General features: G+C 40.7%; 1 protein-coding gene across 8 annotated transcripts in view; it reads left to right on the top strand.

Moving 5' to 3' along the window:
* Positions 1–26,707, top strand: part of SERGEF (secretion regulating guanine nucleotide exchange factor) — a 231,521-nt gene that overhangs the window by 5,718 nt on the left and 199,096 nt on the right. For all 8 annotated transcript variants that reach the window (XR_001885111.1, XM_017870122.1, XM_017870141.1 and 5 more), the window contains exons 3-8: positions 841–996; positions 3,051–3,145; positions 7,482–7,542; positions 12,050–12,163; positions 15,281–15,343; positions 19,488–19,646. Coding sequence is in view for 7 of the 8 variants with exons in the window: in XM_017870122.1 (XP_017725611.1) it covers positions 841–996; positions 3,051–3,145; positions 7,482–7,542; positions 12,050–12,163; positions 15,281–15,343; positions 19,488–19,646 (648 nt within the window). In the remaining variant the exon portion in view is untranslated. The remainder of the gene's footprint in view (positions 1–840; positions 997–3,050; positions 3,146–7,481; positions 7,543–12,049; positions 12,164–15,280; positions 15,344–19,487; positions 19,647–26,707) is intronic.

The following is a 26,707-nucleotide window of genomic DNA, read 5'->3' as shown; positions in this document are numbered from 1 at the left end:
TCCTTGAGAGCAAAAACTGTGCATTTCCCTTAATCTTCCCTTACTGTATCTAGGATAGCACTTAACAAGTAGTACAAGTGCTACAGTGTTGTAAAGGGGGGCATATTGCATCTGGTTAAGAACATGAGCTCTGGAATCAAATCTCTGGGTTCAGATCCTGGTTCTGTGATTTATTATCTATGTGGCCTTGGGCAAATAGCCACAGTTTCTGAATCTGTTACATGAGGATAATAATGGTGGGTGAAGAGAACCAGTGAGTTAGCAGGACTCCATTCTGACTGTCATGGGTCCTGGGTGCTTTTCCCTTTATGGACCCTTTTCTTTGTAAAGAAATAAAATTATATTTTACAACTGTGTTGGTATAAAGATGGATATTAATATAATCCACTCCAGATTTAGTGTTATATATGCATTGCTACTATATTATCTTTTTCTCATTTCAAAATAACTAAAAATTAAGCCACTCTATCGGCCTCTGAAAGTGTTGTGGGCCCTAGACACTGTGCCTAAAGGATGAATCCGCCCTGCATAAAAAGCTGTTAAAACAGTACCTGGCACATTCTAAATGTTGAATAAATGTTAGCTTTTTGTTCCAGTAGATGCTCAGTTTGGTGATTGACCACTGCTCCAAGACTTGAAGTTTCTATGTAGGTATTAGTTTGAGGCCCTTGGCCTTGTGTTGTTTGGCTCCAGAATACATGAACATACACAACTTATTAACTTGGATGGGAAAAAAAGTTATTGGTCTGAGACTCCAAATAATTAGTGAAATCTTTTTGTTCATTTTGCAGTTGTGTTTTTCCCTGTGCATACTATCACTGATGCCTTTATATTTTGCAGATGGAGGAGACCTCTTTGTTTGTGGTCTGAACAAAGATGGGCAACTGGGGCTTGGTCACACAGAGGATATCCCATATTTTACCCCCTGCAAATCCCTCTTTGGCTGTCCCATCCAACAGGTGGCCTGTGGCTGGGATTTTACCATTATACTCACAGGTGAGTTCACTCCTAGGTAAATTTGTATCACCACAAAGGCTTTGGGTGAGAACAGTATGATGGTGGTGACTGCCGATTAAATGAAAACGTCTTTGTGTTTAAAAAGCACACACAAGGCCCCGTGCGGTGGCTCACAATTGTAATTACAGCACTTTGGGAGGCCAAGGCGGGTGTATCACTTGAGGTCAGGAGTTCGAGACCACCCTGGGCAACATGGTAAAACCCCGTCTCTACTAAAAATACAAAAATTAGCCAGGTGTGGTACCCCATGCCTATAGTCCCAGCTACTCTATAGTCCCAGCTGTTTGGGAGGCTGAGGCAGGCGAATCACTTGAACCTGGGAGGTGGAGGTTGCAGTAAGCTGAGATGCACCATTGCACCCCAGCCTGAGCGACAGAGCAATACTCCATCTCAAAATAAATAAAAATAAAAAGCACACACAAATTTTCCCTCTGGTTGTCAAGGAAAGTTGTGGACTATCTTTTCTAAGGAGAATTTAATGGTAAAGGAGACTGGGATTGGGGTGGAAAACTTTTGTCAGAGAGTAGGGAATAGACTAGATCACCTTTGCTGGCCATTTCCTGTCCCAAAAGTTCATGATAAGCTGCGTGCCTGGGGTAGCTGGCCAGTGGCCAGCAGTGGCAGCGAAGGGTTATTTGTGGGGAGTGTGGTAGGAGAATATGAGGCAATACTGGTTGTCAAAACAGTGATGGCAGCTTTTTCCCACTGTGGGATTTTTTTGTTTTTTAAATAATTGGTGTTGGGCAGATCTGTTTGGTCTTTGTAAAGCCAGGTAGCAGGATAGGATATGGCCAGAGGGTTATTAGAATAATGCGCTTGGGAACAGCCAGAAGTAGTTACTTTGTCAGCTGATGTCTGTTCCCTTGAAGCAATTTTGACCTCTCTGTTCAGCTTTGCTCTGTCTAGCTGGCCATTCTGGATTTAAAGGACCATCTGTGGTTTCTGACCAGGCTCCCTCTTTGCCACAGTCCTCCTGCAAGGGCATCTTCTGTCACTCTTCTGTCATAAACCCTTGTGGATTCTCCCAGACATAGCTCAGATCCCTAGCTTTTTAGCGTTGGCCTTCTGTAACTGTTCCCTAGCTATCTTTGTGCCTTGTCTCTTATTCTCCACACTCCTCATACTTTTCTTTCTAGTCATACCAAGCCGTACTTGCTCTTCTGTCTGTCTGGACCAACCCCTCTTGTCTGTCTGATGGACTCAAATCCCAGCTTTAAAACCCTGCTCAAGTGTCACCATTCTCCTCTGTGGAGGGGTTCTGTAATATTTGTTGAATTTGATGGTAATTATTAGAATCTAAATAATAACTATCATTTATGAAGTGTTTATTGTGAGCCTGTGTTTTGGATTGTAAGAAGTTAGTAGATAATGCTCTTTCCTGCTCACATTTGGAGCCAGTTGTGAGAAAGGCAGAGAGAAGTCAGTAATGGAGATGAAAAACTATTGGCTTTTCACTGGCAAAGGCTAAATTGGAGGACGGGATTAATGATGAGGCCAGTGGTCCTAATATTCTTCTGGTCCAGACTTACCCCCAAATCTCTAGGCTTTCCCCACAGGGAAATGCTTCCTATGTGTCAACCTAGAATGACTGACAGGGAGGTGCCAAGCCACACATGTCCTGTCCCATCTCCTAAACTCACCAGTTGGTTACATGACTGCTGTCTCCTAGAAAGCAGTGAGGATGGGGAAGGGCACAGAGAAAAGCTGGAGTGTTTTACTAATGGAAACTTTGTCACATGGAAGCATGAAAAGTGAGAAATTACTATCCTCCCATCCCAGTACTGGGCACTGAGTTAAGTGTTCTACACAGATAATCTGTTATTAATGAGGTAATAGAATAGATAGTCTGTGTAGAATGCTTAACCTGGTGCCCAGTGTTTTCATTCCCAGAGGAATAAAAGCAGGGAATATGGTCTGAATGCACTGAAGCATTTCCCCTCATCTGCTTTGCATCTCTCACCCTGCACCATTAAACCATTGGTCACAGACATCTTACTTCATAGATTTGCAAGTTAAGTATTTGTATTTTGCAGAAAACGGTCACGTTCTATCATGTGGATCCAACTCCTTTGGCCAGTTAGGAGTTCCTCATGGACCTCGAAGATGTGTGGTTCCCCAGGCCATTGAGGTGAGGACAGTTAATATTTAGCTCGCCCATGACCTGTTAAAGTGTTTCTGAGGTATTAACCTATCTCTCCCCAGAATAAAAGGCTGTCAGGATCCCTGAAAACCCATGGGGTAGGAGAATTCGAGTTGAAAAATAGGTCCTTCTGGGAAAAGTTAAGTTGGGAGGTAGACGTTGTGAATGAAAACCTCTGTTAGTTTTTATACACTTTATATGAAGTTTTGTGAAATAAAACAATAAAAGTAATACATCTCATAAGGGTATTAATGACATTTTACAGTTCTAAAATTAGTAATAATGGAAATTATGTTAGAAATAGGTCCAAATAGAAGTGATTTGTCAAAAGACACTAAGCTGGGCAAATGGTATAGGCCGGTGCCAGCCAGTAGAAATATAATGTGAGCTGTATATAATTTAAAATTTTCTGGCAGCCCTTTTAAAAAAAGAAACAGGTGAAATTAATTTTTAAAATAAAAGCATTATTGAGCTATAATTCAGGTACCATAAAATTAACCCCTTTAAAATGTATATCCACAGAAATGAACAACCAATATCATTATCTTATTTTAGAACATTTTCATTACCACCAAAAGAAACTATATACTTAATAGCAGTCAATTCCTATTCTCCCCTCCCCTCAGCCCCTGGTGAGTACTAATATACTTTTTGTCTCTATGGATTTGCCTGTTCTGGGCATTTCATATAAATGAAATAATAAAATATGTGACCTGGCTAACCTTTTACTTCACTTGATGCTTTCAAGTTTTGTCCATGTTGTAGCATGTAGGTGAAATTAATTTTAATAACTTTTAAATTAATACAGTGTATCTACACTATTATCACTATTATTTCAGCATGTCATCAGTATAAAGTTATTTTTTGTTTTAATTTTTTTTTTTTTTTTTTGAGATGGAGTCTCGCTCTGTCGCCCAGGCTGGAGCACAGTGGCCGGATCTCAGCTCACTGCAAGCTCCGCCTCCCGAGTTTACGCCATTCTTCTGCCTCAGCCTCCCGAGTAGCTGGGACTACAGGCGCCCGCCACCTTGTCTGGCTAGTTTTTTGTATTTTTTTAGTAGAGACGGGGTTTCACTGTGCTAGCCAGGATGGTCTCGATCTCCTGACCTCGTGATCCGCCCATCTCGGCCTCCCAAAGTATTGGGATTACAGGCTTGAGCCACCGCGCCCAGCCTGTTTTATTTTATTTTGAGGCAGAGTCTTGCTCTGTCACCCAGGCTGGAGTGCAGTGGTGCAATCTCGGCTCACTGCAGCCTCTGCCTCCCAGGTTCAAGCAGTTCCCTGCCTCGGCCTCCCGAATAGCTGAGATTACAGGTGCCTGACGCCATGCCCGGCTAATTCAGTATAAAAATTATTAGCGAGATATTTTATACTGATTTTGTACTAAGGCTTTGAACTCTGGTATGCATTTTTTACTTACAATATGTCTCAGTTTAGTGTAATCACATTTCAAGTTTTCAAGAGCTATGTGTAGGTAGTGGTTACCATATTGGACAAAACAAGTGTTAAATAGGACTGTTGGCCCTAGTTCAGAGTTCTTTAATTCAGTGCATCATACTTAAAATTACCCCTTTTTGTGAAGTTTATATTGTAAGTGATCATAATAGGAATATAGAATTTTAAAAGAAATATGCGTGAATCAAAAATGAGTTTTACCACCTAAGTTGCCCTGCTCTGATCTAATTTTCCTAAACTCTGATTAGTAGTGGAGATGTTTTTTTCCCTGGAGAAAGCTTGGGTCCGCCCCTGCCAGCTTGCTGAACTCAGTTGCTGGTCTGTAGACTGTTATTTGGGGTCATCGTTCCCATGGTATGCACACAAGTCTAGGCTCTGTAGCCCCTGAAGGAAGTATTATAGCTCCCAATTGCAAATAGGTGGCCTGGTAAGCACCTACATATAAGTTATAATTAATTTAGCTTAATTATACTTTATATAATTAAGGAATAGAGGAATAATGGTTAAAATATGTTGAATGACAGAATCAGAAAGTAAAAACATTTTGACAGGTGATATTCTATGCAACAATGTGCCAAAGTGAAATTTAATGGAAATTCATGCATTTATTTAATGACAATCATTATGTGTAGGTACTATATTTAGGCAGTGGGAGCAAAGTTGAATAAGACCCGTCCTAGCAGTTGAGAGCTATAGTTTGGTAGGACATGATAGGCACATAAATACTTAAATGTAATACCATGTCAGAACTATGACAGATGCGTGTATATCCCCAAAGGAGGGAGTACTGAGCATCTAGGGGAAGGTGGGGTGAGAAGAGGCTTAAGCTAAGTCTCAAAAGTTAAATAGAAGTTTACCTGTCTTGGGATAGGAGGATGCTCAGAGTGGGTACAAAAGAAGAACATTCTAGGCAGAAGGAACCATGTAAGCAAAAGTGGAGCAGAATAAAACAGAAGAGTTTGAGATATAGTAAGTAGTGTAGTATGGTTGGAATATAAGGAAGAGGTGGGAGTTCCAGGGTAGAGTAGGTGGGAATGGGGCAATCAGGGTGGTTGTATGTGACACATGGTAAGAACAGCACGGTAGGGAGGTCAGATAGGGTAGTAGAAGATGGACTGAAGGAAGATTACTTAGGAAACTCTTGCTAACAATCCAAATGAGATGACTGTGGCTCAAACTAAAGCAGCAGCAGTTGGGATGGAGAGTAAGAGGTGGAGGTGAGTGGTGTTAGAGACTGAAGTCACATGTAAAGCCCTTCAGTTAGTTTTTTGGGGAAAAACAAAAGAAAAATATAAAGGATGATATGTTCAAATTGTATTAACACTAAGATTTGATCTTCCCGAAAGCTAATGTGATTGTGGACTCCATTGACAGAAGTATAGTTTTCAGAAGAAGGAAGGCTAGAGCTCAGTCCTTTCTGCCATTCAGCCTGCATCTGTGATGTCATGTTTTGTTGTGGATTTAGTGCTTAGGCCCTGGGCATAAAGGTATATAAGACTCAGGTCCTGCCCTTGAGAGTCCTAAAGTTTAGAAAGACACTGGGGACCTGTAAATAAACAAATGTGATAAACCTTAATGGGGTTAGAATGATGCTATAGAGTTGCTTTAAAAGAGAAATATTGAACAACTAGAGCATATTTATAGAAGTGAAGACCAGGAGGGGAAGGGAATTTGAAACCCAGTGATGGCTGATGAATGGGGGATATTTGCTTAAAGAAAAGATCTTCATTAGTTATCTATTGCTGTGTAACAAATTACTCCAAACCTTAGCAGCTTAAAACAGCAAACATTTATTATACCACAGTTTTGGAGAGTCAGGAATTCAGGAACAGCTTAGCTGGTCTCTCATGAGGTTGCAGTTGAGATGTTAGCTGGGTCTGCTTGCGGTCTCCGTGAACCTGTAAATAAACAAATGTGATAAAGCCCTAATGGTTGCATGTTCCTTGCCATGTGAACCTTTCTATTGGACTTTTCAGACATAGCATCTGGTTTCCGCCAGGAGTGATGAGAGACACAGAGATGCTAAGCAGGAAGCCTTAGTGCCTTTTTTTGCCTAGACTCTGAGTCACTCATTGCTTCTTTATTCTCTTTATTAAAAGCATGTCACTAAGTCCAGCCCACACAAGGGGAGGGGTATTAAGCTCCACATCTTGAAGGGAGGAGTAGCAAAGAATTTGAGGACCTATTTTTAAAACCACTACAAGATGTCTTAGGGAGGACATGACAACTGTCTTCAAATATTTGGAAAGCATTGTCAGGAGTTGCAGGCAGATAGATTTGGTTCCACCTAAAGAGATAAATGGAACTGTGCAAAGATGGAACAGGCATCTGGGGAAATGGTGATCCCTGTGTCACTGGGGGTAGGTGTTTGGCAGGAGTTGGATGACCACTTGGTGGGGTGTTGTTGGATGGGGATTGGACTAGATCAGGTTGGGAAACTTTGAACCCTTGGTAAATAAAGTCTTACTGGCACAGTCATGCTCATTCGTTTATGTATAGTCTGGAGCTGCTTTTATGTTACAATGGCAGAGCTGAGTAGTGTGACAGAAACTATGGCCTGTAAAACATTTACCAACTGTCCCTTTACAGAAAACATTTACTAACTCTTGGACTGGATGACCTTATAAGTGCCTTTCAGCCCTGAGAGTTGTTGTCATGTGGTGTTGTGATATGGCATTTTAAAAGATACTTTTTTTTCTTTTAGGGATAAATATAGAGGTATTTATGGGTGGAAATGTTGGGGGAGTGGTTGCTTTAAACCAGTCAGACCCATAGTGAGGAGCGTACTGCATTGTATTTGGGTATAAATTATATACAATTTTGTAGATGGATGGTTCTGAGATCTAAATCCTTTTCTTTATTTTGACAGCTCCATAAAGAGAAGGTTGTTTGTATTGCTGCTGGACTGAGGCATGCATTAGCTGCTACAGGTGATCATTTTATCTTTATTTTTTATTTTTATTTTTAATATTTTTTAGAGATGGGGTCTAACCTGTTGCCCAGGCTGGAGTACAGTGGCTCGACCATAGCTCACTGTAGCCTTGAACTCCTGAGCCCAAGCTGTCTAACTCCCTTAGCCTCCTGAGTAGCTAGAACTATAGGTGCATACCACCATGCCCTGCTAATTTTTAAGATCTTTTTGTAGAGACAGGGTCTTGCTATGTTGCCCAGGCTGGTCTTGAATTTCTGGCCTCAAGTAGTCCTCCCACCTTGGCCTTCCAAAGTACTGGGATTACAAGTGTGAGCCACTGTGCCCAGCCTACCCCCTTTTTAAAAAATAGGTCTGTAATAAGAGGAAACTGAACTTTAGGGGACAAACCCTTTAGGGAATATTTCAAAGGGTCCTGCTATATTGTGGTTCTGATGAAAAGGAGAGAACATAAGGCAGAAGTCATGTGGGAAAGACATTAGCAGGTAGGGAGGAAGGAAATGAAGTTTTCTAGCTCTTTATGTGCTAGGTATGGTGCTAGGTGCTATTTGATTTGATTACTTTAATCCTCACAACCAGGAAGTGATGCGGGTTACATTTTACATGTGAAGAAACTGAGGCACAGAGTTAAAGTGCTTGTGTAAGCTTACACGGGGAGTAAGGTAGAGCTGGAATCAGAGGCTGGGATGGTTTGCATCCTAAGGCCCATATTCTTTGCAGGCAACTGCACTGCCTTCCTAATGGGTTTTAATGTTTATTAATTTAAAAGCTTTAAGTGAGCTTGTCTCCTGTACTGTGAGTGGGTGATGGGACTGACAGTCTGTATGTGAGAGGGACAGGGAGGTGGCATGTGGGAGAATGGTGACCCTTTTATCTCTCCCCTTTTCATTTTTTCTGCTCTTACTCCTTTTGAACTGAAGGACAGCACTAATTGGCTGTGGCAGCTGAGGCTCAAGTGCTTCGTGAGTCCAGTTGTGGAGTGGAGGAAGGAGAGAGGAGGTGAGGAAGAGCTCAATGCAGGACTGTGCTGATAGTCCTGAGCTTAGCATTGATTATGCTTCAAAAAAAATTCAACTTTTTATTTTGAGATAATTGCAGATGCACATGCAGGTGCAAAAATAAAACAGACCTCGTGTATTCTTTTCCCAGTTTCCCCTAATGGTATCTTGCAAAACTATAGTACAATAACATAATGAGGATATTAACATTGATACAATCAAGACATAGAACAGTTCCGTTACCACAGGGATCCTTCCTGTTGCCCTTCTATAGCCATACCCATTTCTACCTGCCTATAACCACTTCTTAGCCCTAGGCTAAGCACTCTTCTGTTCTCCACCTCTATGATATTGTCATTTCAAAAATGTTATATGAATGGTATCATACAGTATATAACCTTTTGAGGTTGGCTTTTTTCACTCAACCTAATTCCCTAGACGTTCATCCAAGTTGTGTATATCAGTAATTCATTCCTTTTCATGGCTGAGTAGTATTTGTTGGTATGGATGTACCACAGTACTAATCTGCTAGGGCTGCCATAACGAAATACCACAAACTGGGAGGCTTAAAGAACAGACATTTATTTTCTCATCATTCTGGAGGCTAAAAGTCTTAAGATTATTGTGTTGTCAGGATTGGTTTCTTTTGAGTTTTTTTTTTTTTTTTTTCCCTGGTCTGTAGGTGACCACTTTCTTACTTGGTTCTTGCGTGGCCTTTTTTGGTGTGCCTGTGGAGAGGGGGAGATCTCTGATGTCTCTTCCTCTTCTTGTAAGGACACCAGTCCTATTAGATTAAGGCCCTACTCATATGACCCCCTTAAACTTTTATTGCATTCCATAGCCCCTATCTGCAAATCTAATTACACTGGGCATTAGGGTTTCAACAACTGAATTTTAGGGGGATATAGTTCTTCCCATGCCTATATATACACACACACACATACACACACACACTTACACACACACGCACACATGCATATATATGTATTTTTTAAGATAGGGTCCCCCTGTCTTATCCAGGCTGGGGTGCAGTGGTGTGTTCATGGTTCACTGCGACCTCAAATTTCTGGACTCAAGCAGTCCTCTTGGTTCAGCCTTCCAAGTAGCTGGGACTACAGATGTGTGCCACCACACTCCGCTAATTTTTACATTTTTATTCTTGTAGAGATGAGTGTTGGTATGTTGCCCAGACTCGTCTTGAACTCCCAGCCTCTGACGATCTTCCTGCCTTCTCCTCCCAAAGTGTTGGGATTACAATGTGTGACCCTCTGTGCCCAGCCTGAATGAGGTCTACATATTGTAATTGGTTGATATGTATCACAAGTCTTTCTTTTTTTAAAAAAATTTTTTTTCTTAATTTTTTATAATGGTAAAATATACATAGTATAAGTTTATTATCTTAATCATTTTTAAGTATATTAAGTACATTCATATCATTATGCAATCATCACCACCATCCATTTCCAGAACTCTTTTCATCTTGCAAAATTGAAACTCTATACCCATTAAACAGTAACTCCCCACTCCCCATTCCACTGGCCTGTGGCAATCACTATTCTACTTGCTGTCTCTGTGGTTTTGACTACTGTAAGTCCCTCATTTAAGTGGAATCATACAGTATTTGTCTTTTTTGTGACTGGTGTATTTCACTTAGCATGATGTCCTCAAGGTTCATCCATGGAGTAGGATATATCAGCATTTAGGTCCTTTTTAAAGTGGATAATATTCCATTGTATGGATATATCACATTTTGTTTACCATTTATCTGTCAACGGACATTTGAGTTGTTTCCATGTTTTAGCTATTATGAATAATGCTGATATGAACGTGGGTGTACAAATATCTCTTCAAGATCCTCCTTTCAATTCTTTTGGATATATATTCGAAGTAAAATTATCAGTTCATATGGTAATTCTATTTTTAATTTTCTGAGGAACTACCATACTATTTTCCACAGAAGTTGTACCATTTTGTTTCCACCAGGAGTGCACGAGGTTCCAATTTTTCCAAAAACTCACCAACACTTGTTATTTTCTGTTTTTTTAAAATGGTAGCATCAAAATGTGTGTGAGGTGATATCTCTTTTCATTTTCCTAATGGTTAGCAATGTTGAGCATCTTTTCATGTTTTTACTGGACATGTGTGTATCTTCTTGGAGAAATGTCTATTCAAATTCTTTGCACTGCACCCTCCTTCCCTGCTTTTTTTTTGAGACCGCATCTTACTCTGTTGCCCAGGATAGAGTGCAGTGGCGTGATCTTGGCTCACTGCAGCCTCCACCTCCCAGGCACAAGTGATCTTCCCACTTTAGCCTTCCAGGCAGCTGGGACTGCAGGTGTTCGCCACCATGCTTGGCTAATTTTTAAATTGTTTTGTAGAAATGAGATCTCACTATATTGCCCAGGCTCTTCTCAAACTCCTGGGCTCAAACAGTCCTCCCATTTCAGCCTCCCAAAGTCCTGGGATTACATCTTTGCCCATTTTTTAATTGAGTTGTTTCTTTTGGTTGTTGAGTTTTAGGAGTTCTTTATATATTCTGGATATTAATCTCCTGTCAGCTATTTGAAGTCTCTTATAATCTGTAAAGTTTTTCCTCTTTTTTTTTCCCTCTTGTAGTCAATTTGTTGAAGAGATAAGTTTTTGTTTCAACACTGTGCTTTGCTCACATTGTGTTCAGTGGTCATAGCTTATTTTTCACAAAACAGCCTTGTCTATTTACAGCCTAAAAAAGGACTGCTGTTTATAGGATACTCCCAAAGGAGCAGAACTTTAATGTTGCTGTTGGGTGATGGATCCTAGTTGCACACACCTGTCTGTAGACCAAATATCTAGAATTTCATCTTTGCCTTTGTATGAGGTTCAGAACATAGGTACATGAATTAGATTCAGTGGGCATGAAAGTAAAAGGCCATTCCACTGAAATCATGGCTATTAAGAAGCTATCTTGCAGTCATAAGTATGTATTTACTTGGCAATTAGGAATATTTGAATTCATCTTGGTGTCGTGGAAAGGGCACTACATTAGGTGTTAGAAGAACTGAGTCCTGGCATTTTCTCTGCTGTTACCTTCCTGCGTGGGCAGACAAATCACATCCTTTCTTCAGGGCCTCAGTTTTCTCATCTACTAAATGTGAGGAATGGACTTGATGATCTTCAAGGTTCTTTTTTGCTTTGTCTCGGGTCTGAGTTGTCTTTTCAGGTTAATCATGAATAAGGTGTCATTCCACTGATTTGACTCTGGAGGAGTGTCCCGGAACTTTTCATAGGAAGTTGTGTGGTATTGGAATTTACTTTGATGGTCTTAGTCTGCCCTGAAGACTGAATTTGTGATTGGCTTGGTGGTAATCCCTGGACCAGTTGCAGGACCTCTTGAAGCAATTGAGCTTCTCCATAACACTCGTATTAATTGAGAAAGAACCGGGAATTTCTCATAGCAGTGAGATTCAAAGAGCAATCTAGTCTTATCCTGATGTGCATCTTCTCTGCTTTCTCTTCCATTCTGTTGGGAAGCGAGTGGCATCGTGTTCCAGTGGGGGACTGGTTTGGCATCATGTGGACGACGGTTGTGCCCTGGGCAGACTCTTCCATTGTTTTTCACAGCAAAGGAACCAAGCAGAGTGACAGGTAAGATGCTTCTTTCTTTAGTCCTATATTTGTTCTTTGTCAGGAAGTAGAGACATAAACATGCAGAAAAGGATTAAATGGATTTTTGATTTTGTTATTTCTGGGTCTCTCTAACTTTCTCTATTAGTTGGTCTGTTAGTCTTGCTGGCAGTTTTTGTCAGCCCAGTAGAAGCAACTCTCTTTGCTGCCAGAGTTTGGAACCCATTGAGGCATAGATGCAAGTCAGGTAGGTGGAGATTGAAATGGTAACTCTAGGACTGTTAAAAGCTAGATTGGAAGACATGATTAGGGGTTTGAAGACAATGTATAGTCATAGTGAGCCTCTAATTCTGAATCTCAGATTGAATTTACCCACCAAGCACTGTGGTAGCTGTATAGAGTTGGTCCTGCTAAACTTAACACCTGACCAAGAGGACATGAGGACGTACCCTCTCTGCAGGCAGGCACACCCCAAAGAGGGAGCCCAGGAGGACCATGCCTTGCATGGCCAGTTCCTTCTCCCAAAAAGGAAGCAGGAGTGAGTGAGGATGTAGACAGAGGGGCCAGGAGTGTTACCACAGGGAAATCTTTCTATGCGAAAATACGAGGAGTAAGTAACGTGTTCTGCCCATAGGTCTGTTGGTCATTTGGTCTGTATTTTCTCCTTCCTTTTCTTCCCCCTACCCTTCTTCCCCTGTCTCTCTCTCTCGTTCTTTCTCTCTGCTCTCCTTGTGGGCCTTTCTCCCTCTGTATACTGTATCATGTCTCCATTCCCTCCTCTTCTCCCTTTTCTGTTTTCTCACTCTTTTACTTTGTGACCCAGTTTACCGAGGCTTGGCTGTAGGAAAAACTTGCATAGTAGACTTGTAGCTACTTTTCCTGTTGCCTGGAACAAATCAGGGATTTTTGAGGGTGGTGGGAAGGGGTGGGGGAAAAATAGGGAAGGATGGGTTGCAGTGGGAGTGATGTAATTGGGTGTTGAGATCATTCTGATTTTTCTAAGTCCTAGAGATGTTCTCTTTCAGCTAGAGGTGGACTTAGCTTCCCTGAAACCCATGGGTTGAGCTGGGGAGGGTACTCTTAGAAAGGAGAAGGAGCACTGGATGTGGGACAGGTAGTCCACTTCACATGACATTAGAAACATGTATAATGTAAACTTAGACTTCTCAAACATTTTTGTTTTCTTCATCAAGGTATTCACTTCTCCCCAGGCATATCCTGCCTTCTCATTTCTCTGTGCTTATGGGCAAACTGTTACGTCTGCCTGAAAAGCTTTTCCTTTGTGTTCCCGCTGGGAAAAATTCTAAGAATTTTTCTAGGCCTAGCTCAGATACACCTTTCTCAGTAAAGACCTTTTCTTTTCTAGCATTCACTGCATTAGCTTCACATGCATGGATAGCACAATATATTGTATTATTATGAATTGTCTGTATGTTTTCTCATATGCTAAAGATTATGAACTTTTAAAGGATGGAAACTGTGGGTCATTTTGCTCTGTATTTTAGCACAGGACCTGTTATTAGAGGGAAAAAATGTTTTTTATTTTATTTCATTTAAACAACCTGTTTGGCATCTGTTTGGGTGGGGCACAGCTTACATTCAGAGTTGGTTTGGGGGAATTCTCTGATGAGACATTAGAATGTACCATATGACCCAGCCATCCCACTACTGGGGTATATATCCAAAAGGTTATAACCTCATGCTGCTATAAAGCACATGCACACGTATGTTTTTATTGCGCGCACTATTCACAATAGCAAAGACTTGGGAATCAAACCCAAAATGTCCATCTGTACAGACTGGATTAAGAAAAATGTAGCACATGTACACCTGGAAATTACTATGCCAAGCCATTAAAAAAGATGAATTTGGTCCTTTGTAGGGACATGGATGGCCGCTGGAAAACCATCATTCTTAGCAAACTATCAACAAGAAACAGAAAACCACACTGCGTTTTCTCACCCATAGGTGGGAACTGAACAATGAGTCACTTGGACTCGGAAGCGGGAACATCACACATCGGGGCCTAATCATGGGAGGGGAGGGGGGAGGGATTGCATTGGGAGTTCCTATAACCTGCAATATAAATGCCGAATTGATGGGTGCTGACAGAGTTGATGGGTGCAGCACGACAACCACTGGCACAAGTTACATATGTACAAACCTGCACGTTTATGCACAATGATACCTAGAACTTTTAAAGTATAAAAAAAAAAAAAAAGAGAATGGATCATCAACTTCCAGTCCTCAAAGTCTTTCACTTTTCATCCTCCACTACTTACCTCATTGCCAAAGGTTCTGGAGCTGGAACCCTGGCTGTCCCCTCCTCACCTGGACACTAGGGGCCCAGTACTTCCTCTCTGGTGAACGTGGGTGAAAACATCTGCTTTGTCCTGTATCATTCCAGAGGACACTTGAAGGTGTGAGGGCCATTTTATTACAACAGTTATTAATTAAAAAGAAGTGTCAGAAAAAAAAAGTTACAGAATAAGTCTGCATCTATCTGCATGCTAGACTGCATGTCATCACAGGCTAGCTCCACTTTTAGCAGTGTAATTAAGGAAGGAAAAATGCTGAATTTGGAGAAAGAAGCCCAGTTCAGAATCTGATTCTGACTGTGTGTTCTTAGGAGGCTTGGGGTTATTTAAGTGCCTGCATATGATGGCAGCTGAATGTATGAGATGTCATTGCTTCTAGACCCACTCAACCTCTGGAGTTAGGAATAGACACACACACACACACACACATGCACACACATTTTTACATACACACACCTATGTCTATTTATCTGTCTCTACTAGAAATCATGAATTTACGCTGATTTTTCCAATTACTATCCAATATTACATGGTTGATTCTAGCCTTTCCCCTTTTCATATCTATACCTTTCCTCCCCTTTTTGAATGGTGATGAATCTGGCTCCTTTATCCCGAATATATTTGCTTGATTGTTCAATCTCCTGGTGTGTTACCAGGCTCCCTACAATGCCAGCCATCTTCTTGGCCAGTGCTGCTGACTCAGGCCTGCCTGCACTGGCTGAGTGTCTCCCACGCCCGGGTGGTGCTGACTGAATGTCCCCTCTCTGCCCAGTTCTTTCTGTTATAAATGTAATTCAGAAGAAAATTTTTTCTTTTGTAGGTCTAGAGAATTCTAAAGCAATGTGTGTACTTGCTGGCTCAGACCACTCAGCTTCATTAACAGGTGGGTACCAGCTCTTTCACGGTTTAACATGCCATCCAGGATTCTCTATGTGACTGCCTGAAGTGGTGATATTGAAATACAGAGGGAATGTCATAGACTTTGGAGCTGGAATTCTGATGCTACCGCTGGTATGCTCTTAGCCAAATTACTTTTCGTTTCTGAGACCGTCTTCTTGTCTATAAACGACTTTGTGGGTAGTTATGAGAATTAAATATAATACATGTAAATCATGAATAGCAAACATAGGCTCACTTCCATTTTGTCTGAGTTTGCTTCCTTAACTACACAATAAAGATAATAATGTCTTCCTCTCAGGGTAATGGTGGTTGTCAAATCATATAATCAACAGTATATTTATATGTAACATATGGATAACACAGTGTATTATATAATTATTCTTTGTAGTTTTCTCATATACCTACGATTAGGAGGGCAGAAGCTGCTGTCTTATCCATCTAATCTGTTTTGGTGTGTGTTACAACTGTCTAAGCTCTCTACGTGTGTATAATAAAGTAACCTGTTTTATCCATCTGTATCTTTCTAATCCATTTATCAATCTCCGTCTATCTATCTACTCTGTTTACCTATATATCTGTTTTATTTATCTTTAATCTTTGTATTTTAATATCTAATCTATGTATCTGTATATCTTACTCTAGATATATAGTTTTGTGAATATTTTATATTGTTTTATATTTCTCTTATCTACTTCATCTCTTTGATCTATCTGTTTTTCTATCTTAACTGTTTTTTTATTCTACGCTATATCTCTCTCTCTGGCTGCACATTCATCCTTCCATTTGAAACACCGAGCCAATACAGTATAAACTGTCTAGTGACTTTTCCTTCCAAGGCAATGCAGCATTTTCTTGAAAGTGACAGTAATCCTTTCTCTTTGGCCCACATTGCCCTGACCCCTGCTGGTAGACTGGAGACTATACATCTGAGAGATTGATAGTATTTTGTTTGGTAAGACCTCTCACAGAGTTGAATGTATTCTATTTTTTAAGCAAAGAGGAGGGACTTCCATACTTAGTGTTTTATGTGGAAATTCACGTGAGTCCATAATATATGTAAATTAATGGTGGTATGCATTCTTCGACATCAAATTTGCAATGCAGCCCAGCTGAGAAGTTATTTCAAGAGCACAGGAGCCCTAATATGAGAGTTTAAATGCTTTGCAAATTCTGAGCTGCAGATAATTTGTTATTTAATGAATTTAAAACAAACATCTAATAAAAAAGCACCTACTTTTAACTTATGTCTCACATCAGGTAGATTTGTATATTAATATTTGTTAAAAGTGTTGAGTTGAAATGAATGCCAACTATAAGGGACTCCACTGGGTATCTAGTTCCTCCCTTCCTTTTACAGAGGAAGGACTGGAGACCCTAGGGTGAGAAGTGATGTGTTCGTGCCCCACAGTCAATGAGGGATGGAGAAGGCATTCTTTTCTGAGAATAAAAGTAGACTATGAGGTGTTTCTGTTTTGTTCTGATTAATCTGAAATGACTGATGGTATGTAAACCTAGAGCCTGTCTAATTGTTTGTCAACATCAACTTCTTAAAAATTCTTGTTGGTAGTAAATTTAGTATTTCATATGTAGGGCACATTTATTATGGTGTTATTTATATAGAAATGTTGGATATTTTTATTAAGATGTAATTTATATATAATAAATTAAATTTCTTTTGAAGTATACAATTAAAGAATTTACATTTCATTTCAAGTATACAATTTAGTAATTTTAGTATATTCACAAAGTGAAATGATTTTGATATTTTGAAAATGAGCTAAAGATTGTGGAGATTAATAGCCCTGCTGGGCACTGTGGCTTACACCTGCAATTCCAGCACTTTGGAGGCTGAGGCATGTGGAATACTTGAGGTCAGGAGTTCAAGACCAGCCTGGCCAACATGGTGAAACCCCATCTCTACTAAAAAATTCAAAATTAGCTGAACATAGTGACATGTGCCTGTAATCCCAGCTACTTGGGAGGCTGAGATAGGAGAATCGCGTGAACCCGGGTGACGGAGGTTGCAGTGAGCCAAGATCGTACCACTGTACTCCAGCCTGGGTGACAGAGCAAGACTCTGTGTCAAAAATTAAAAAAAAGAAAGATTGATAGCCCTCTCTTTCTTCATGTAGTTCAAGCTGTTACACATTGGATTTTGTTCAATGCTCTTTAGATATTTTCTCTGGAGTGGTTGTAGATTATATAACTATTTGGCATTGCAGCAGAATTTAATTTTACCTGCTGAGGCAACAGCATAATGATCCTCATCTGGAAGACAGTTTGACTTTCAAAAAGATGGTTTAGAGCTACTAAGATAAGTGAAGTTGTTTACACAGGCTTCATCATCAGTGTCTTCTTTGTAGCTCACCAGTCCACTTAATGGATTGACACTTTGCCAAGGGGGCTTCTTTGCTATCTTCTAAGAGGTCTTCATACTTTGCATACCCTGATGAAGTCCAGGAGATTGACCTCTCTCTGGGAATGTAATACGCCAGATTCACTTCACAAAACTGCAGAATGTCAATGTTGCAGGGTCACCCGAGTGACAAAAAGGTTTCAGTGATTTACAGTCCCTCATCTTAGAGTTGAGGAAACAGACCTAGAATGTGAAGCGATGTGCCCAGTGTCAAACAGTGATTGGGTAGCAGATGGAACTTGAACTAGAGACTTCTGAACCTTAGTCTAATGCCCTTTAATGATACTGTTTGACTTTCCATCAGTTTTTTGGAATATACTAGACTGCCCTAGGGTAAGCAATACTATAAAGTTTTATTGGGAAGCTACAAAATGCAGTGAAAGCAGAAGACCTGACTTCTAGTCCCTATTTGACTCCTTATTAGCCATGTGATCCCTGAAAAGTAATTTAATATGTTCCAGCCTTGATTAATTTATGTTCTAGAACAGTGTTAATAGAAATATAATATGAGCCACAATTTCAAAAAATAAAAAGAAACAGGTGGGATTAATTTTAATAATATATCTACTTAACCTAGTATATCCAAAATATTATTTCAACATGTAACCCATATGAAATTATAATGAGCCCCACTCTTGTTTGCACGAAGTCTTTGCAGTCCATTGTGTGAGAGAGTAGCATTTCACTTACAATGTATCTCAGTTTGGACTAGCAACATCTCAAGTGTTTGATAGCCACATGTAGGTGGTGAACTACTGTATTGGATAGTACAGTTGTAGATCCTTAGATTATAAGGGTTGGAAAAGCTGAGGAGTCACAAACTGACAAGCCATAGGCTAAATTATAGCCCATGGCCTCATTTTGTATGGCTTTCATTTACAAAATATTTTTGAATGTGAATGCCTTTTAGACAGGCACGTACTCCCTGGCTTGCCATAGTCACCCGCCAGTCATTCTTGTTACTAGTGTCATCGGTCATATTGTGTGCCCTTCTACACCAACAGCCTTCCCTTCCAATTTTCAGCTGGTGAAACTAAGTCTTAGAGAGGAAGTGATTTGTCCAAGGTCAATAGCTAGTTAGCAGATCCAGGAATAGAAGCTAGAGTCACTTGACTCTGAATTTGCTCTCTTTCTGTTAAATCACAATGTCAGTCAGTCACTTTCCTGCTTGTATCACAGGATGATTGTGAGGTTAAAACAAGCTGAAGTGCTATCCAAATGCAATTCTATAGCATTATATTTTCTGCTGGACAGGGCATGCAGTGAAATAATCTTATGTTTAAAAAATTTAAGCTTAAATAATGTATCTTTGTTAACCTGTTATTTTGAAAGTTAAAGCATTTTTTTCATACAAAAGGTAGGATAGGCATATATTTTAAAAACGTAGAAAATAGAGAAACATGTCTCATGCACGTGGTAGATGTTGAATAAATATTTGTTGAATGAAAAAATGAAGAGGAAAACCACATTTTTTTTTCCCTTAAACTACTAAGAACATTTGGGCTTGTTTTTTATGTGTAGAATTTTAAAAAATCTTGTAATATGTTATTACACTGTACACAAATTTTGTATCCTGCTTGACTCCACTCAACGTTGTAATGTAAGTATAAAACGACTTCTTTTAACCACTTATTTTTTAGACTTCTGTTATTTTCCATCATTTTGGACTAATATTCCCTCACCTCTTTTGTTCCCCTTCTGCTTGTTTAAGATGCAGGAGAGGTGTATGTTTGGGGAAGCAACAAGCATGGGCAACTGGCTACTGAGGCTGCTTTCCTTCCTGTGCCGCAGAAAATAGAAGCACGTTGTTTCCAGAATGAAAAGGTCACTGCCGTCTGGAGTGGGTGGACACACCTGCTTGCTCAGACAGGTGAGACAGTAGCAGAGAACTTATGGTTGGTAAGAGCAGCTGGGGGACAGCTGTCTAAGCAGCTATGAGTGCTTGGGGTTAAGGCTTTTTATTGATGAAAGCTTAAAGATCAGAGATGGGGATACTGGGGTCTAGTTCTGCCATCAGCCAGATATGTGGCTTTTCCTCTCAGTGTCACAGGTTTCTACCCAAAAGGATAAGCCTGGGTTAAGTTAACTCCTTCCGGTCCTAAGAGCCCATGAGGTTTTGAGAAGGGATCCATTGCAGCAAGCATCACCCCGAAATTTGCCCAGCTTGTTGGGAAGTCCTTACTTTGTCATAGCTATTTGGATTTCTAAGTCTAAATTAAAAGCATCAGAAAATGTTAAGTGAAAGATAAATATCTCAAGATTCAGGTAGGAGCACTATTTTGATTCGTAGCTGGCGTGGTATTCTGATTTAAACTTTTGTGTTGACCGTAGTAAACGATGTGTATTGGTTCAGACATCTCATATATTCCCTCAAATGTTCTCACATCGTCCCATACAGCTTTTGGCATCTTTATCTTTTCCTGAGTCTTCATTTGTTTCTCATCTTTCCCTTAGGGTGGTTCTGCTTTCCTGGCCTTCATATTTTTGCCCCTGCCTGTTGATTTTCACAGAGTTCCCCAGCCAATTTGCAATTCCCAAGATCTGTTATCGTGTCAAAGTATTCTGAGCTTCAGGGGTTCTCAGGAGTCCCCTTGCCTACTCCTGTCCTGCTTGCTAGCTACACACACATCTCTAGACTCCCAAATACCTAGTGATTCTTATTTTCAGGAGTTTCTGGCTTTTGCAGGTTTTCAAGTCAGCTTCAGCTATCCTTGGTAAGTCACACATACTACACATTTCTATACACAAATGTAGACTTATGAGCAGTCATATCTATGATGCTTTTAATTGGTCTTTTAAAACATTTCATGATCATTTTGAAACAGTGGCCTGAATAACAAAGATGTATAATGACTTTCCATATTTTACCGCTTTAGAGGATGCTCTACGGAAAGTGTGTCATTCATTACGAGGACGGTCATCACTTTCCTCAAAGAGATTCAGATTGCTTGAAGATTGGGCTTATCTACAGAACCGTTTCCTAAAGAGACTCACTGAACATGGTAGCTGGGTTTTGTGTGTGTGTAATTGTTGGTATCTCTCTTTTGTTTCAGGTAATAAGCTCTGTGAAGGAAGCCACCAGATTAGTCTTGCTCACTTCTGTGTCTCCACTGCCTATCAGAGAATGTACTCATTTTCCTGCATCAAACTCTTTATAGTTAAAAGAGACTTCACATACACAAATGCATACAAGGCAGGGTAGATAGCTAGGATTTCTGACCTCTTTCCTGGGACTTAGATGTTCACGAACAGAAAGCTTGTTTGTCTTTTTGGATTCTGGTGTCCAACCAAGTAGGTTAATGTTTATTAGGCACCTATTGAGCAATGTGTTAAGCCTTGGGGAAATGGAGGAGAAAAGACATTGGCCATATCTTCCCACTAGAATATATGTAGATAGGTGTAAGTCTAAGAATTTAGAGATGGAAAACTTTATCATCCATCCATCGTACAAATGGTGAGGGTCTTTTTATGTACTGTGCCTTGTACTAGATGTAAGTCTCGCCCTTAACGAGTCCACTGTCCATTAGGGGTGATAGACCTATGATAAAATTTTACTACATTCCAGTATGAGATGTGCAATAGTAGAGCTAAGTACAAAGTGCAAAGATCGCTTAGAAATTAGCAGTCGTCTTGAGTGATTGGGTGTTCACAGGTAGGCGTTTCATGGTTAGTCAGTCTTCCAAGAGTTGCAGTACGTTAAAATACACTTACTACCAAATGGTGGTGAATTTGGTTGAGTCTGTCAGTAAACCCTTTAACTAGTTAGGTAGTTGACTAATGAAAGACATAAAGATGTTGCTTCTTTGATTTTAGCTCTGAAGCATTATAACTGAGACGATTCCCACATCTGGGCCAGCAGCCCAGCCCTTGGGGTGGGAGATTGGAACCCATGTCTCTGACACTGTCTGAGTCACCCCAGCTCCTCTGGAGCTCAGCTTCAAGTTTCTGCCTCCTTTCAAGAGCATGATTTTTTGGTAACGTTTCAGCTATTTAATTAGCTTGTTAATTCAGATTGCTTGTTTTTGTACATTGCCACTTTCTCCTTTATCCTAAATCCAGAATGGTTAAACCTGGGAGGTTTGAATGTCCTGGTTTTTGTACTGAATTTTGGGTAAATGGGAGTTTGCATTTATTTGATTCACCAATTTTGTGTTCCTTCTATAGCCGTGGAGGCCTGTGCTCTGGCCCAGTGTCATTGAGAAGAAACACCCAGGGCTTCTATTTAATCAGACTCAGCGCTCACATTAATGGGAATAAGATTTCCTCACAGGGTCAGGAGCAGCTCATTAGTGGAACAGGAGTTATTTGACTCTAGTTGTTTTCACAAGCTCCAGTGGTGAATTGTTCCTGGAATGAACTTGCAGGCCACATCAGCACAGAGGCTGCTCTCAGTCTCATTCTGGGAGGCATTAGTTGTGTGATATTGATTAAAAAAGAGTTTATGCACAGACACTATTGGCGTCTAATGGGTAGAGGCCAGGGATGCTGCTAAACATCCTATAATGCAAGGACAGCCCCCTATAACAAAGAATTATCTAGCCCCAAATGTTAATAGTGTCAAGATTGAGAAACACTGCTCAGTACTGGACATCCCCAGTGGTAGGTGCTTAGCTAGGGCAGTTCAGATGGTATCAGAATAACTTTATGGATTGTCTGTATGGGAATCTGTGATGTGTTCTCTGCCCTCCCCTCTCAGGAGTCTGTCTGATGCCTGCCTGCAGTGTTTGTGATGGAAAAATACTTTTCTGTTAGTCAGAGGCACTTGGAAAGAGTCCAAGAGAACCTGTTCTAATCTGGGAGAATTGGCAAGGGTACCTGTGTCTCAGGCTCGTGGTGCTGCATTCTAGAAACCTTTCCCAAGCTGCTTAATGTTCCTGATCATTGTTCTCAGGAACTTCATGGGACTCCTGGGTGACTTTATCCAGGCTCAGTGACCTGCAGGTGTGTCATCTGAAATTCATGGTTTCCTGGCTGGAGGTGCTTCTAGTGAGAGTTGGATGGCAGATCTGGGTGCCTTCCTAGTTTGTTGACCTTGATTAAGTCACTTTACCTGTCTAGGCCTCAGTTTCCTCAACTCTGAAGTTTGATATTAAAACCTGCCTGCATTCTACATAGGGCTACTGTGATGTTCAAATGAATGAATCTGTGAAAGATCCCAACTATTGTAAAATGCATACATAAGTGATGGCTGCCTGGGATATGTAAGTAAATTAAAGACTTAGTAGTGGCTTTTAGAAAGACTTCTATTTCCACAGGGTTAATGTGACCTTGAGACTACTAGCCTGAAAGCTCATGAGCTGACCAGGGATGCCATACTCTTTCTCACACCTCCGTGTGAAGAGACCACCAAGCAGGCTTTGTGTGAGCAACAAGGCTGTTTATTTCACCTGAATGCAGGTGGGCTGAGTCCGAAAAGAGTCAGTGAAGGGAGATAGGGGTGGGGCCATTTTATAGGATTTGGGTAGGTAGTGGAAAATTAGTCAAAGGGGGTTATTCTTTGGCAGGCAGGGGTGGAGGTCACAAGGTGCTCAGTGGGGGAGCTTTTGAGCCAGGATGAGCCAGGAGAAGGAATTTCACCAGGTAATATCATCAGTTAAGGCAGGAACAGGCCATTTTCACTTCTTTTGTGATTCTTCAGTTACTTCAGGCCATCTGGATGTATACATGCAGGTCACAGGGGATATGATGGCTTAGCTTGGGCTCAGAGGCCTGAGATACTCAATATCAAACTCTGGCAGCAAAGTTTCCTAAAGTCTTTTACTTGCATGCAGTAGGCAAGTGGCTCTTTCATATTATCAACAACCTGGAAGATTTTTGTGGCCTAATTTGTAATATTACCTATTAAAATTCATGGTACTCATCCCAATTTGTAATTGTATACATCTCTTTGTATTCTTATTTGTTTAATGTCTAGACTGTAAATTACACGAGAGCAGTGTCTGTTTTGTTCATGGCCATATCCCAGCATCTGGCACAGGCCTGATACATAACAGATGGTTAGTAACTAAGTGCTGAATGAATAAATAAATGGCAAGGTAGAGAAAAACCTGGGCTCTGAAGTCAGCTAGATGAAGGCTTGAATCGTAGCTCTCTTAACCTACTGATTGTGTGACTGTGGGCAGCTCCACCTCTCTCTGTCTCCATTGTCACCACCCTGGTTCAGCCCACTGTCACCTCTTAACTGAATCCGGCAGTAGCCTTTAACTGGTGTCCTGGTCTTCCCATATTTACTCCTTGATATAGTTTGGATGTGTGTCCCCACTCAAATCTCATGTTGAAATGTAATCCCCGGTGTTGGAGGTGGGGCCTGGTGGGAGGTGATTGGGTCATGGGGGTACATTTCTCAAGAATGGTTTAGTACCATTCTTCTTGGTACTGTTCTTGCCATTGTGAGTGAGTTCTCATGAGATCTGGTTGTTTAAAAGTGTGTACCATTTCCCCCCTTGCTGTCTTGCTCCTGCTCTTGTCAGATGATGTCCAAGCTCCGCTTCCTCTTCCACCATGATTGTACACTTCCAGAGGCCTCCCCAGAAGCTGATGCTCGAGCTTTGCTTCCTGTATAGCCTGCAGAACTGTAAGCCAATTAAACCTCTTCTCTTTATCAATTACCCAGTCTTAAATATTCTTTATAGGAATGTGAGAATGGACTAATACCCTCCCTCTCCCTTCCAACCCATTCTTCATACCCCAGTTGAAAGATCTCTTCAAACCCATTGCGTCACATTCAGATGGCTTCCCATTGCTCCTAAGATAAAAATATAATCCTTAGTGGCCCTACAGGTCCTGTGTGATCTGCTCTCTGCTGGCCTTTCCAGCCCCATTTCTCACCATGCTAGTTCTTGATCCCTATCCAATCTGCACTCTGGCCTTTGCTTGGTTCCTTGAAAGCATCATTCATTTCCCACCATAGTGCCTTTGCACGAGGTATTCCCTCTATTTGGCCACTTATCTGTGCATCTCTTCTTCAGTTTGACTTAGCTAAATCCTTTTTTTTTTTTTTTTTTTAAATCTTAATCCTTAACTTAGGTATCTGGGAGAACTTCTCTTGACATTGCTGACTAAGTCACTTCTTTTTTTTCTGTTCTCATAGCACCATAAACCTCTCTTTTGTGCTATTTTTTGGCAGCATTCTTTGACTAATTTCCTTTCCCACTAGACTGTAAGCTCCATGAGGGCAGGAGCCATGCTTGCTTTTGCCTGCTTAAGACATGTTGGACAAATGAAAAAACCCGATTTCTTTGAACTTATTTCCTTATTAGGCAAATGGGGAAATAACTGCTGACCTGATACGAGGATTGAAAGAGATGATGTATTAAAGCATCCAGCACAGGACTGGCTCATATGTCTTTTTAAGACACATTAGCTCCCACTACTCTTTTGGAAACTCATGAGCTCTCTGGAGATCACATGCTCCATTTCTTCTCTTTATGTCAGAGGTCTCTGCGGGGCTGGATGTGAATGTCTCTGGATAGGTAACAAGTTGATCAGAACTCTCCTGAAGAGTGCAGAAAGATCAGTGCTTACAAATGCTAAGTGCTGGTTGCTGGTGGTGTATTAGAATTTCAAGGGGAATGATTTACACAAGATCTAAACCTTAATGTGGAGTTGGTCAGAATGTCCAGAATCCAGTTGCTTTTGGGATGCTGGAAGCTTTCACTGAATCCTTCAGTATCCCAAAGTAGCCTTGTGGTCTTACAAGGGATATGGATTGAAAAAGTGAGAACGAATACAGAGAGTTCTTTGACATTCTTTACTTTCTTCAGTGTCACCTTAAAAAGCCCATGAGTCTTAGAAGTTTTAGAGAATCAATGATGAAAGAAGCAACTTCCTCGCTTTGCGAATGAAAAAAACTGAAACCAAGAGGAGACAAAGTGACTTCATGGCAACTTTAAGCTAGAAATCCAGTTCTACTTTTCAGTGAAATTTTCCCCCTTCCATCACTGTCCTGTTGATTCATGGTTATGTCCTTTTGATTGAGATTTTTTTATTCTTTTGTTTTCCTAAAGAGGGGAATTGTATGGTACGTATGAAAGGGACTAGCTGTGTTAGCTACTCTCTCAAGTGTCACAGCCCAAGAAATATTTTATTGCATTTGATGTCTAAGCATTAGTGAAATTCAAGCCCGGCCATTGATTCACACTAAACTGAGTTTATAAATATACCTAATGCTGATTTTTCTGTTTTGGGGCCAAGATCCTTTTCAGAATAGGGTGACAGTATACATTACTCCATCTTCTTTGGGACCATATATCATGAAACTTCAACCAAGCTCAGGGAGATTCTGACCTCATGGGCTCTATTTAAAGCAGGTGCTCTGGAATTAATGATGCTTGTGCTTTAGAACTTTGAAAACCCAATGGGTGAAAGTCAAGCTGAGCCCAAAGGCTTATTTTGAAATGGATACTTTTTGATTCTTGTTAAAGTCATGAATTTTTATTCTAGAATACTTAGAATGTCAGTAATGGATAGAAACTTACAGATCATCTGGCCTTAATTCCTCAGTGTAGAGATGTGAAAACTGAGGACTAAATAGGGGAGGCACAGTGAGTGAGTCAGGGAACTAGGACCAGAACTCAATCAAGTCTCATGACTCTCAGTACAGTGTTCTTTCTGCCTTGTTACATTCTTTCCAGAGATGATGAGAAAGTGTGGACGACTTAACTAGTCAAATCCAGGGACCTGAACCAGGAAGATAGTTCCTTCTGTGTAAGACGTTCTGCTTTGGCCAGGCATGATGTCTCACATCTGTAATTCCAACACTTTGGGAGGCTGAGGCAGGTGGATTTCTTGAGCCCAGGAGTTTGAGATCAGCCTGGGCAATATGGCAGAACTGCATCTCTACAAAAAAATATATAAAAATATTAGCTAGGTGTGGTGGTGTGTATCTGTGGTCCCAGCTACTTGGGAGGCTAGGGCAGGAGTGTGGCTTGA

The sequence above is a fragment of the Rhinopithecus bieti genome, unplaced genomic scaffold (genome assembly GCF_001698545.2).
Source record: "Rhinopithecus bieti isolate Rb0 unplaced genomic scaffold, ASM169854v2 scaffold_986, whole genome shotgun sequence".
NCBI classification, from domain to species: Eukaryota; Metazoa; Chordata; class Mammalia; order Primates; family Cercopithecidae; genus Rhinopithecus; species Rhinopithecus bieti.
This window is presented reverse-complemented; position numbering and strand designations above follow the sequence as displayed.